Below are 14,685 nucleotides of genomic sequence, written 5' to 3' on the forward strand. Positions count from 1 at the left end.
AATATTATTAGATTTACACTCTGCTCTGCAATAATTTGGAAGGTATACAAATCTATTTTAATTGTATTTTGCTATCTTCACCTTTCTTTCTTCTTTTTTTCTTTCGGTCCTGGGGATAGAACCCAGGGCCTTATGTTAGACAGCTGACCTATATCTCTAGGTCTACTTTTATGTTTTCAAAAAATATGTTCAAACATAGATGAGATTATCAGAGGGGACAAAAAAATAACTGCTCTATGCTTTCATACGAAAATTAATGATTTGTTGATTTTGCATCCCCGTAGCAAATCATGTTATTTTAAAATTTCATAATATCATGTTATTTTTCATTACAATAATTTAGACAATTTACTACTAATAATTTTGCTCTTAGCGTTCTGGAGTAAGCTAATTTGCAACAGTTATCCAACCTTATGTGTACATGTTGAGTGGCTTTAAAGCTCAGCATTCTTCCCATAGACCTTCGGCTTAACGACTTCTGCGTTCCTGAAGTTCATCTATTAATTTTTGTAATGCTGCTTTTTTTCCAGGCTTCTTTTGCAGAAGTCTGTCCTTCATCAAGACGCCCTTTGGCTGTGGTGGGGATGAGCTGGGGGAAACAGTTCATTGGTCCTTCCGGGCTGCATGGCCTCCTCGGGGGACTCTCTCCTACTCCAGGAGTGGGGGGGGATCCTGCACCATCTAGGCGGTGGAAAGTGACTGGGAGCCTGCTCACTCTGGGTCCACGCCCATTATAAAATCACACTTTATATCTGTAAGTTCTTTTCTTCTACCCTGTAGCTACAGAGATTTTCTTCTCTTTTTAACTGTTTCATTTTCTAGATTCCCTGAGGGATCTTCAAAAGGGGATTTTTTTGTCTCACCTCAACATCAAGTCCAGAAGTCAAGCCACCTCTTATTATTTTAAAAATATGTGCAGACCTAGGTCGATGTACTTGAAAAGCAAAAAAAGGGTTAAAGGATCTTCCTCAAGTGTGGGCAAAGTCCTGAGCAGAAAGAGGAACAACTCCTCTTGAAGAAAGTGCACAGCACTGCAGTGACTGCTGAGGCAGGCCCGGGTGTGGAGGGCTCTCTTCTCTAGCTAACTCAGACCCGGCAGCCAGCCAGGACCAGCGGACCAGCGGGCTCTCTTCTGGCCATAGCAGAAGCTACCGAGATGGGTCCAGGATGGTGAGTAATCCTTTCTTGCCTCTTTGCAAGTCTGTTCCAGGATGGGATCTCAGTGGGAGGTAGAGGCTGAGGATGCCAAGGGTATGTCTGTTTGTTAAAAAGCCAAATGTGAGAAACCCTGTGGGGGAGCAGGATTTGTAATGGGAAACTGCAGCTGAAGCCTCAAGGCCTTCCCTCCTTGGAGCACACACTCTAGGTTGATTCTGTCTCTTGTTGATTTCTCTCTCTCTCTCTCTCTCTCTCTCTCTCTCTCTCTCTCTCTCTCTCTCCCTCTCTCTTTCTCTCTCTCTCTCTCTCTGAACTTTGCACCAAGAAGGTGGGAATTATTTCAGGTGCCAGAATCAGTTAATTAGCAGGTGTTTTTAAACAGTTAGTTTGGGCTTTGCAGACTTGTTTGCATATTGAGTGTTTATAGTCATTGGTTTTTAAATTAGGAATGAGGGAATTTTTAAATGCCTGCACACAATTTGACAAATGACAGGAGAAAAGGGTTTTAGTACTTCAGAGTCAGTTTGGCCTAAATGAGTCAGGCGGCGGAACCACTGAGCCAAATCTCTGGCCCCCAGTTTGGCCTAAGAGTGAAGGAATCAGAGAAGCAAAGGAGTGAGGTCCAACAAAAGGCAGAAGCGGGGCATAGTTAGTCTTTCATATCTAAGAGCTCTTCATCTATGGATTCAACCAACTGAAAATGAAAAATGTAATTAGCCCTACAACGGTTGTATTGAAACTAAACATGTACAACTTTTTCCTCTTGTCATTATTCCCTAGACAATAAATTTTAACACCTTTTTACATAGTATTTACATTTTATTAGATATTGTAAGCATTCTAGTGATGGTGGAAAGTATATGGGAGAATGTGCCTAGATATATGCAAATACTATGCCATTTCATACAAGGGATTTAAGCATCCAAGATTCAGCTACAGAGTACTAGAGCCAATTCCCCATGAATACCAAAGAATGACTATATGAGAAAGGAGAAAATAAAAAAACTCAGCCAATGAGTCATAAACAGGCTGTGAGAGATTCTGAGCAGGGTAGGGGAGTAGAATGAGATAGAGTGATTCAATTAGCTCTTGTGTATTGAACATGCACGATGTCCTATGTGTACTTTATTAGTGTTATTTTCACGAATTTTAATTGTCAGAGCAGTTTTCCAAAGAACATTATTATCATGCTGTTTTACAGATGAGCTAACTGGTTTAAAGGAGCTAAATAACTCACAGAAGGTCACCCTGCTCAAAAGGGGTAGAACTAAAATCTTTCTTGCCCACTTTTCTGAGCATTCCTTCCTGTGGTGGCAAGTTCCCAGGGCAGGAACTTCCTGGGGGAAGCCACACCCGCTCTTCTTTTGCAAGAAGAGCTATAGCTGGTCATGACTTGTTGTTAGTATCATTCTTTAAAAGTCAAACTCTCCTACCAAGCATTTGCTGGTTTGAGAAATAGCTTTGCTGCTTTAATTTCCAGATAAAGATTCCCTTCCTCCCCAGTGGAATTTTTAAATCTATATATCTATCTATCATTTATATATGATATCATGTATATATCAGAATTTATAATTTTTGTGGAACTGCTGCAGAGGTGATACTTCTTCTGAATTATGCTGGCACTGATCTATAGAATCAAAGACCATTGCTTTTATTATTCTTATTAAGATTATCTTTGTTTCAGTGCCTGAAAATTGATTGTGAACCAATAAATACTAACAATGTTGAGCCTTATCAGAATAAAATAAATACTGTGCTCACTTTGGCAGCACATATACTAAAAAAGCAGAATAAAATAAATACAAATTTAAACAATGAAGTTTCATTTTTTTCTCTAAGTGGCCAATATTATATTTGAAAAGCAGTCAAGAATTCTCCATGTTGCTAAGAAGAGATGAATCTTTATTGTCCACTAATGATGATATAATCTTTCTGGACAGTGATCTGGTGAAACATATCGAGAGCCCTTCAAATGTTAATATCCTTTAACCTTTCATGAATTTAGGAATTTAACAATATATGTCTGTAAAATTTTAGTGACATGGATCTTTTTCTTGACATTGTTTCTAATAGAAAAAATCTTAGAAATAGTTTAAATGTCTAAAAACAAAATATTGGTTAATTATGGATCATCCATAATGAAATATCATCCAATCACTAAGAATTCCATTATAGAACTATTTATGACATGTTTAGCCTAAAAAGGAAAAAAGCAGGATATACAGTGCTACCACTTTTATACATGATACATGCATGAATACAATGTTAATAAAAATATAGGTGGTTTTTATGTTCTTCTGTGTTTTTTAACTTGAATCATATCTGCAGATGGAAAAACAAAACTACACAGTTTTTAAAAAGAAACCAATAGTGATGCTGCCTTTCATAGAGCTGTTTAGTGGGGTGTGATCACTCATAATTTATAGGTTCCCATGTTAGGGTTTTAGCCCTTAATGTTTAAGTGTTTTCATGTTTGGATTTGTCTTTGAAACACGCACACCTCACCCATAATTCAGTCGTAATAGCAGCCCCCCACCTCCAGAACAGGAGATGGAACCCAGGGGTTCACAATGAGCTAGATCCTTGGCCCTTTTTATTGGTTATTTTGAGATAGGGTTTCACTTAACTGCAAAATTGCCAAGACTGGTCTTGAACTTGTGGTCCTTTTGCTTAATCAGTCAATTATTTTTTTGTCTGTTTGTGTTTAATAAAAATGGGGATGATAGTAATATGTCACAAAGTAGCGGTCAGCTTTTAATGTGCTAATCCATCTAAACTGATCAAAACTTTGTTCTGGTGAATACTCAGTAATTATTATTAGTTATTTTATTACTGCCATTAAGATTAAGAAACAGAGGAAAAGTGATTCAAGATTACACAACTACTTAATGGCATTTCTAGGACTAGAATGCAGAAAGGTTGTTTGGGATGGTTTGGCTTCAGCAGAAGTGTTCAGAGTCCTCTGAGGCAGGCAGGACAACTCCAGGCTTGGATCCTAGGGGACTGACCTGAAACAGGCAGGGCCCAATGACAAAGCCAGCCCCCAGGGAGTGACTCTGATAAAAAAGGAAGCAAATACTAGAAAAAGAGGGCTTAAAGGGAGTTGAAGGCCAAGTTAGACAAAGTCTGGAGCAAAAGTTAGTTCAAGAGAGAGATGACTTAGAGGCCAATTATGGTGGTAATCAGAGGACAGGGTGCATTTAAGAGATATTTAAGCAGCAGAAGTGACAGACTTTTGATACATGGAAATTGGGGGAAGAAGAGAGATTTCAGTGCTCAGTGGCACCCTTCACAAAACAGGGGACTTAAGAAGTGGAGTGTATTTGAACAAGAGGAAAGAGGCTAGGTGATGAGGATGAGTTCATTGTCTCACATGTTGAATTTGAGATGTCTGTGGAGCAGCTAGATGGAGATGTTCAAGTAGACAACAGATAATCAGCCGCAAATCTTAAGGAAGAGGCTTGGACAGGGTGCACATAAGTATTGCTGACAGTTGAAATTCTTGTGTGGGTGAGTTTATCAGGGAGATGGGATGGTGGTGGATTGTGAAATCATGAATGAGACATGGAAAACCTTAGCAGATAAGGAGGGAAAAGAGGAAGATGAGTCTACAATAGATGTCAAGGAGGGGCTAGAGAGTTTGGAAGAAACCAGGAGGAAAATGGAAACCAAGGGACAAGAGAGATTAAGAGGAGGACATGTCTACAGAAAGACAAAGCATATTTACCAAAAGTCTACACTGAACGCCCAATGTGACATAAAAGGTGACTCTAAATGACTGTCTGTTACGGGTTGAATTGTAACCTCCTCCCCATTCATATGTTGAAATTTTAAACTCTGGCACCTCAAAAAGTTACCATGTTTTGGGTCATTCTCCAAAATAGACCACATACTGGCTCACAGAATAGGTCTAAATAAATGCAAAAAAATTGAAGTCATCCCCTGTATATTATCAGATCATAGTGCAATCAAACTGGAGATCAATAGCACAAGAAACTATAGAAAATTTACAAGCACATGGAAACTGAACAACACTCTCCTAAACAATCAATGGATTACAGAGAAAATTAAAGAAGAAATTAGACAGTTTTTACAAATAAATGAGAATGCCAATACAACATACAGGAAATTTTGGGACACAATGAAAGCAGTTCTACATGGAAAATTCATAACATTGAATGCCCACACTAGGAAAACAGAGCAGGCTCAAATAAACAACTTAATGATGAAACTTAGACTCCTAGAAAAACAAGAGCAAGAAAAACCCAAAGCTTGAACAAGAGAGGAAATTATAAAGATCTGAGCAGAAATCAATGCAATTGAAACTAATAAAATGATACAAAAAATAAATGAAACCAAGAGCTGGATTTTTGAAAGAATAAACAAAATCTACAAACCCTTAGCTAATCTTATCAAAAAAAGGAAAGAAAAGGCTCAGATCCATGCAATCAGGAATGAAAAAGGCGAAGTCACAACAGATCCGAAAGAAATCCAGAGGATCATGAACACCTACTTTGAGAACCTGTACTCTAATAAAATGGAAAACACAGAAGAAATGAACAGATTTCTAGATACTTATGAATTACCAAAGTTGAACGAAGAAGATAAAAACATTTTAAACACCCCAATCACAATCAGTGAAATTGAAAATGTAATTAAAAACTTACCAACAAAGAAAAGCCCAGGCCCTGATGGATTCACTGCTGAATTTTACAAGACATTTAGAGAAGAACTACTACCATTACTCTTCAAACTTTTCAATGAAATTGAAAGAGAAGCTATACTTCCAAATTCATTCCTGGAAGCAAGTATCACTCTGATTCCCAAACCAGAGAAAGATACAACCAAAAAGGAGAACTACAGACCAATCTCCTTAATGAATATAGATGCAAAAATCCTTAATAAGATACTAGCAAACAGAATACAGAGGATTATTAAGAAGATCATCCATCATGACCAAGTCGGATTTATTCCAGAGATGCAAGGGTGGTTCAACATACGAAAGTCAGTGAATGTAATACATTATATTAACAAAGTCAAGGACAAAAACCATATGATCCTCTCAATAGATGCAGAAAAAGCATTTGATAAAATTCAACACCCATTCATGATAAAAACCCTGCAAAAAATTGGAATAGATGGTCTATACCTCAATTTAATAAAGGCTATTTATGAAAAACCATCAGCCAACATCATATTGAATGGCCAAAAACTGAAAACCTTCATGTTAAAATCAGGAACAAGACAAGGATGCCCACTATCGCCACTTCTCTTCAATATAGTTCTGGAAACATTAGCCACAGCAATTAGACAAGAGAAAGAAATTAAAGCAATAAAGATAGGAAAGGAAGAAGTTAAACTATCATTATTTGCTGATGATATGATACTCTACATTGAAGATCCAAAAAACTCCACCAAAAAACTTCTAGACTTAATTGACAGATTCAGTAAAGTATCTGGATACAAGGTGAATACCCAAAAATCAATAGCCTTTCTATACACAAATAACAGACAGACAGAAAGAGAAATAAGGGAAAAAATTCCTTTTACAATAGCATCCAAAAAAATGAAGTATCTAGGAATCAATCTAACAAAAGAAACAAAAGATCTCTACACTGAAAACTACAGCACTCTGAAAAAAGAAATCGAAGAGGATATAAAAAAATGGAAAGATATCCCCTGCTCCTGGGTAGGAAGAATCAACATAGTGAAAATGGCCATACTACCGAAACTGCTATATACATTCAATGCAATGCCAATTGAAATTCCAACACTATATTTCACAGAACTAGAAAAAAGAATCCAAAAATTCATTTGGAACCACAAGAGACCTAGAATAGCAAAAGCCATTATAGGCAACAGTCACATGGCACCAGGTGTAACAATTCCCAATTTGAAACTATACTACAAAGCCACTGTGATAAAATCAGCATGGTACTGGCAAAGAAATAGGCCTGAGGATCAATGGAACAGACTGGAAGACACAAAAACAAATGCAGATGTACTCAGCTACCTCATCTTCGACAAAGGAGCTCACCATCCTCAGTGGAGGAAAGATAGCCTCTTTAATAAATGGTGTTGGAAAAACTGGATATCAACCTGTCACAGATTAAAATTAGACCCTTATCTTTCGCCATGCACTAAATTAAAATCCAAATGGATTAAAGATCTAAATATTAAAACAGAAACATTAAACTTGCTGGAAAGTAAGTTAGGCAGAACTCTGGAAGACATTGGTATAGGAAAAGACTTTATGAACAAATCCTCAGTAGCACGGGAACTAGCAGAAAGAATCAACAACTGGGATCTCATCTTACTAAAAAGCTTCTGTACTTCAAAAGAAACCATTAGCAGAACTAAGAGACAATCTACAATGTGGGAAAAAATTTTTACCAGCTGTACCTCAGACAAAGGACTATTATCAAGGATATATAAAGAACTCAAAACAATCAGTCCCCCCAAATATAAAGACCCGATCCAAAAATGGGCATCCGAAATGAACAGACATTTCTCATACAAAGAAGTGAAAGCAGCAAGAAAATATATGAAAAAATGTTCCACATCACTGGTCATTCGAGAGATGCAGATGAAAACAACACTGAGATTCCACCTCACCCCACAAAGAATGGCTGCTATCAAGAAATCACACAATAACAAATGTTGGCGGGGTTGTGGGGAGAAAGGAACCCTCCTCCATTGTTGGTGGGAGTGCAGACTAGTGCAACCACTATGGAAATCAATATGGAGATACCTCAAAGAGCTTGGACTGGAGGTTCCATTTGACCCAGCCATCCCTCTGTTGGGTATCTTTCCAAGAGAACTAAAAGAATCATATCACAGAGAAGTATGTGCACCCATGTTTATAGCGGCACAGTTTGTAATAGCTAAATCTTGGAAACAACCTATTTGCCCATCCGTTGGAAACTGGATAAAGAAGTTGTGGTTTTTCTATAAAATGGAATATTACTTAGCCATAAAGAACGAGAAAATAGATTCATTCATAGGAAAATGGATACATATTGAAGATATACTCCTAAGTGAAATAAATAAGTCACACATGTGTAAATACTGAATAGTTTCCCTGGTGTAAATAATCTGCAACAATGCATAAGATTCTAATAAGATTACTGACATTTAGAAATGGGAAGAAAGGAGCTAAAGGTGTAGGGAAGGTGGGATGCGTAGGGGAAGAGTAAAAAGGGAAAAGAAAAAAATGTGAGAGAATGAAAAGATGAAAATAAAGTGTTTGTAGATGGGGAGGGAAGGAGGGGTGAAGGGAGGGCAGAGGTAAGGGGAAAAAATGAGAATCAAGACTTGTCATGTAGAGGTACAAGATCCCAACAATGAATGTAACTGTACTGTATTCCTAAAATGTACCAACAAACTCAATTAAAGCTGAAAAAAAAAAGTTACCATGTTTGGAAGCAGAGTCTTTACAGAGATAATCAAGTTAACATGAGATCCCTAGGGTGAGCCCTAATACAAGTGGAAATTTGGAGAGAGAAACACACATGGAGGGAAGAGAAGATGGCATTTGGTAGCCAAAGAAAACTTTGGAACAGATCAGTTCCAGACCTACAGCCCTCAAAAGGAGTCAACATGCTTGATATCTTCATCGGGTACTTGTATTTTATAGGAAAAAAAAATCTATTGCTTGATCCATTCAGTTAGTGGCACATTGCTAGCCAATGAATGCACTTTCGTAAGAGTGTGTACAGCCAGAGAAACTGTAACTAGAATATTAGAAAGATGGTAGGAAAATTGAAAAGAATTAGTCACCTAAGAAGATGAAATTATTTCATAAAGCAGAGGGTAGGCACAGTGTCAAATAGGGCGGAAAGATGAAGTAGGAGAATGACTGAAAACGTCAGAAGTACTCAGGAAGCGCTTGCAGTTGTATAAAAGGAGTGAGCTTCAGCGAGTTGCGACTGTGGAGGCAGGCCAGAGAAACCACTCATATAAACATTTTGGTGGCAAAATGGTTCCATGCACTGGAGCCTCTGCTGTTCAGGAAGAGCCACACGGAAATGACTTACAGCTGGGTCAGTCAGACCTGGAGTTTTTCCTCATCCACTGTAACAGCTAAGCAAAGGAGAGAAAAGTCAATCCTTCATTTTTCCCCACAACTGATTTGGAAAAGGTTTTAAGAATAAGAGAATTTCTGTGGCTTTTATTTGACGTGTTGGATTTTTGCTATGGACACAGTTTCCACTCTGTGTTGCTAAGAAAAGTTGTTGGTTGAAGATTCTCAGGGGTGAAGCCACTGGTGAATTTGATGATATAAAGTGAAAAACAAGCCAAGTGGCATTTCGGTAGTCAATTATAATTTCTATCTATAAGCAGAAAAAAATGCAATTAAATTAGAGTAGCAAAGTATTAAAGCACTTTCTTAGAAAACTTGGAGTCAAAAATGAATCTAAAATTTGCTTTCTGTACTGTCAGGGAAATACAGGATAAACCACCTAAATATAACAGCTCTCTATTATTAGGAATCAAAGTAATCAGATTTAATTGTACAAAAGATCTAACAAAAATGAATGAATAGTTAGATAAATAAGCTAATAAGTCTGTGTCACCCAGACACTGGTAAAACTGGGTAAATCCAAAAAGCAACTACCCAAAAGTAAACCTGGATCATAACACCCATTTTAAAACTATTTGCAATCAACTAAACACATCATGGAGAATACTGATGAAATACCTGATATGTTAGTTTTATGGCCTGATTGGAACGAAAAATAACAATTATGAAATGACAAAAGGAATTCAATGTATTAATCATTTCATGATGTTTAAAAAAGGAAGTATAAATGACAAAAATATTCTTTCTCGCCAAATACTAAAGAAATATGAATTCAGAAACCAATGAGATATTTTCATTTATCAGATTAAACATAAAACAATCCAATTAGAAAATTGAGCAAAAGATATAAAAAGGTATTTTCCCAAATAGGATATACATGTGCTGCCTGACCACTTGAAAAGATGTTCAGCGTTATTAATGATTATGGAAATAATCATTCCCTATTAGCATGGTTAAAGCAACAAAAATAGATATAACACCATTGCTGGCAGGACGCAGAGAAGCAGGATCATGTGTATGCATGGTTGATGGGAGTGTAAAATGGTACAATCACTGTAGCAAGCAGTTTGGCAGTTTCTTACAAAAAGCAAACATGCACTTACCATGTGACCTTGTGATTGCATTCTTAAGCATTTATCCAAGAAAAATAAAAGCCCATATTCACAAAAGAACTTGTACATGAATACTCATTCCAGATTCATTTATAGTAATCAAAAACTGAAAAAAAAATCTTTCATTGTGGATAATCAACCAAATTATGGTACATACATACCAGGGAATAGTACCCAGTGATTAAAGGGAAATAATTATTTATACACACAAAAACTTGGATAAATCTCTAAGGAATTATGCTAAGTGAAAATACCAATCCCAAAAGGTTACACACTGTTTAAGTCCATTTACACGACATTGTTGAAATGGCAAAATCACAGAGAGAGAGAGAGAGAGACAGATTAGCAGTTGGTATGGTGAGGGGTAGTGGGATGAGGGGGGCTGTGTGGCTGCAGGAATCAGGCCTGTGGGGATAACAAAGTTCTGTATCTCAGTAATTGCAGTCATTAGATGAACCCACATGTGATAGAATTTCCTAGAATTGCACACATGCCAAGAAGGAGTTTATGAGTGTTTTCAAATAAAAGTTATTAAAAAAACATTTAAAAATTCAAAATGTTCATCTTCATTAAATACTAAAGGCATACCAATTCAAACACCAACAAGATGTTTTCATTTATCAAATTAACAATTGTGGCTTTTGTGGGTTGGAGGGGGTATTGATCCTAATGAGTGTATGCTAAGAGGTGTTTCTTATACTACTGGCTGTAGGAATATGAATTAGTATAAACTTTCTGGAAAGCAATTTGTCCCCATATATGTAAAGTCTTAAAAGGCTCATCTCCATTTTGAGCACTTCCTATGTCTCTGTTTTCAATGGTTTTTTCCTCCCTCCCGTCTATTGAGTGCCTTTGTTCTAGGCACTGCTCTACACATTAGAAAGAGACTAAAGATGAGTAAATATGATTTCTGTCCTCAAGAAGCTCATTTTAGTGGTAAATATATCAAACATGATATATTATTTTGCAGCAGTGGACTGTACAAGTTTTCAAAGGTACCTGTTTTCCATTGTCTGTAAGCAGGGTATGTTATATAACGCCAGAGTTTTGAGTCAGTCAAGCTGAATTATCAAACAATAAGCAGTTAATACATAGTTCTCTACTAATGTACCAGTGGTATTGACGTGGGGAAACTAACACCCTGAATTCAGTGTTCTCCTCTGTGAAATGAGGCTATTTACTAATGCATGAAAGTTATAAGAATTTACATGGGAGCACACAATCCCAGTGTCTCGGTTACTTCATCACTAGAATACAAATCCCGGCACTCACAATTTAAAAGAGGAGAGATTTATTTTGGCTCACAGTTTGTAGAGGTTTCAGTCCATGGCCCGCTGGCTCCAAGGCAGGGTGGCACGGCAGAGGGGTCTGCAGAGGACAGCTGCTCACGTTATAGAAGTAGGGGAGCACAGAGATCAAGGAGATGGAGCCTTCCAGGCCACACCTCTGTGAACCCTCACTTCTGACCAGACACCACCTACTAACAGCAAGTCAGGCATTACCTGCCCCTACAGTCTAATCACCTTTCAAAAGCCCTCAACTGTGATTGCATGAGGTTTCATGGGGACAGCTAGGCCCTTCTACTCAGGAGGCCCCATCAGGAGAATTTCAAGTTTGAGGTCAGCCTATGCAACTGAGCAAGACCCTGTCTCAAAATAAAATTTTAAAACAGAATCAAAGGTGTACCTCGGTGGAAGAGCACTTCAAGCCTTTAGCTTCAATCCCCAGTACTACAAAAACAAAACAATAAAAAACTATGGTGGATATAATTTTCTGTGGAAATAGAACATTTTAGGACTCACATTCATTTCTTTAAAAATCTATTATTTTCTACATTTTAAATCAAGCCTTGGATTTCTAATGAGTTCTCATAAATGGAATCTTACTTGTAACCTACAAGTTGCTACTGTTGACATAACTATAGATAAGAAAAGGGCAGGCCAGATACAGTGAGTAAGGAGAAAACCCTAAACTATATTTTTATGTAAGGTAGGATGCCAGAAAACATTAAAATGAAATCCTACCCTATAAATTGCTAGCCATGTGAACAGCTTCATGAAATTGTCTATGAAAGTTTGATTTTTAGCCTCTTGAACTCCAAACATTTATGTCTGCTTCTAGTTTGTAAAAAATTTTTGCACTTCAGTCACATTTGTGCTTCTAATTCTAAAAGAGATGTAAACTACCCATTTCCCTTATTTATACAGAAAATATTTATGCATTTGCTGTAGTAACTTCACCTGTAGGGGTCTAGCTAATCAAATAAGAGGTAGAAACAGAATTGTGCACAAAAATGCATATTACAGGATTATTTATTATAAAGAAAGATAAGAATCAACTTAAATTTTTAAGAGATGGTAGTTAAGTAAAAACTAAATCGAAAGTGGCCATTACTAAACAAAAGACAACGTAAGACAGTGAAATCATGAAGGAAATAATGCTTACAAATGAAATAATAAGCAAATATGTGAAAATAGGTGGAGTGGTAAACTCCAGATTTATGGAATTGTGTAGACAGAGGTCTTTGGCAGGAATTGCTAGGTCTCCAGTGAGCGTACATCAGCCTGCTCAGCTGGAAGAAATCAACTTAAGAAGGAACAGAGTGGTAAACTACAGCCCTTAAGCCGGAGTGACCAACACAGAGCCCCAAGGGTCAGAAGTGAGTGACCCAGCAGCCTGTGGTTTCTGCCTAGGCCCATGACCCATGAATGGTGAAAGCTGCACTTGCGGCCCCTATATCCCAGTTCTGGGGGTGCTTCCGGTCACCTCACTGCTGTCCTGTGTGTGAGGCTGTGGACTGGGACAGCTTACCCTTATCTGTCCAGAGAAGTCAGAAAAGTAAACTTATTTGTGAAATTCTTTGATGTTTCCATTCTAGCCCGGTATCTGGAAAGGGCTGGTTTGGCCTAGGCCACCCATTTTCACCTTGTCCTCTATTAGTGTAACAGAGGCTCTGAGAGGTGACTGTGGATGGAGTGATTTCAGAATGTATTATATTTGGGGCCTGAGCTATTGTGAGTCAGAGCTAGAAAAGAGGAGCTGGGGCAATTTTTTTTGTGAAATTATTCAGTGAAGTTTTATTTAATGTCAAGAAAATGAAGATGACCAGACAGATTTCCTGTATAGAAGCTACAGGAAGTATCACCACAGCTGACATTTTTTTACCATCTGGCAGGAATTATGGTACGCAATGTCATACCACATATTACCTCATTTAATCCTCACAACTGCAGGAGGTAGGTACTATTATTATGCCTGTTTTTCCACAAGTGAAAACTGAATCTTCCCCATCACATAACTGGTAGCAGATTCTGAGGTGGTTCCAAACCCAAGCTCTGACCAGCAATGCTATCTATATGTTATGTGAGATCGGGGAATGAAAAGATTACTTCTTTCAGCCGGGAAGATTTGTGGATAGAAATATTTGAACTTGGAGAGAGCTGTGTTGAATCCAGGTCCAAAGCAATCTCTAGGGCACAGGCCTGTGATCCTAGTACTCAGGCTGAGGCAGGAGGATTGGTGAAGTTAGAGAACAGCCTGGGCTACCCAGAAGGTTCAGGGCCAGCCTGGAATAGCTCAGGCCTGTGATCCTAGTACTCAGGCTGAGGCAGGAGGATTGGTGAAGTTAGAGAACAGCCTGGGCTACCCAGAAGGTTCAGGGCCAGCCTGGAATAGCAAGACCTTGTTTCAAACAAACAAACGAAACAACAAACACGAAATAAGCTCTGGCAACTAAGTGTCACAGACAGGAGCAAGGGAGTGGGGCCAGTGATCGTGATCAGGAACAAGATCTAAAGCCAAGATTGAAAATTAAAGGCTGGTGGGTTTAAAATGGCCCACAGACAGAGAGCAGTCAAAGTAAGAAAAACAGAAGACATAATCCTAATTAGTTGCCAATATTTCAAAAATCTGGAGAGTTTACATAGGCTTGGATTTCTAGTTCCTGGTCAGAAGGAATAAGCAATGAACCAGGCAGGTGAGCACTGGGGGTCCATGTGTGATTGTACAAGTCTACACCAGGCAGCCCACTGCCCTAAAGAAGTTAGATCCTACGGCAAAGGTCATTTACCCTCTCTCTCTGGGATCTGGGCCTGAGCGCTGTAAGAAAGTAAGCAGGGGAAGGCTGGGAAACTTGACTGATGGCTCAGTGGAAAAGGTGGAATGTGAAGGAAATGGAGAGTTTAGATCGCAGAGAGTAGGAAAGTTCATGTTCTTTTCAGTGGCTGACCCTCAGATTCCGTTTGCAGAATTCTCTGGCATGTTAAGTGTTCGTGGTTGCCAGGAGTAAAAAAAAAAAAAAAAAAAATAAGATATATTATAACGGGCTAATTA

At 38.1% G+C, this 14,685-nt stretch overlaps 1 protein-coding gene across 1 annotated transcript in view; it reads left to right on the forward strand.

Annotated features, from left to right (window-relative positions):
• Positions 1 to 1,043: 1,043 nt before the first annotated feature.
• The window catches only part of Cd86 (CD86 molecule), a 68,117-nt gene continuing 54,475 nt past the window's right edge, over positions 1,044 to 14,685 (forward strand). The window contains exon 1 of the mRNA XM_033755923.1: positions 1,044 to 1,170. Within this exon, the coding sequence (XP_033611814.1) occupies positions 1,157 to 1,170 (14 nt within the window). The 5' untranslated portion in view covers positions 1,044 to 1,156. The remainder of the gene's footprint in view (positions 1,171 to 14,685) is intronic.

The sequence above is a fragment of the Fukomys damarensis genome, unplaced genomic scaffold, assembly GCF_012274545.1.
Source record: "Fukomys damarensis isolate Sample0158 unplaced genomic scaffold, DMR_v1.0_HiC HiC_scaffold_24, whole genome shotgun sequence".
NCBI classification, from domain to species: Eukaryota; Metazoa; Chordata; class Mammalia; order Rodentia; family Bathyergidae; genus Fukomys; species Fukomys damarensis.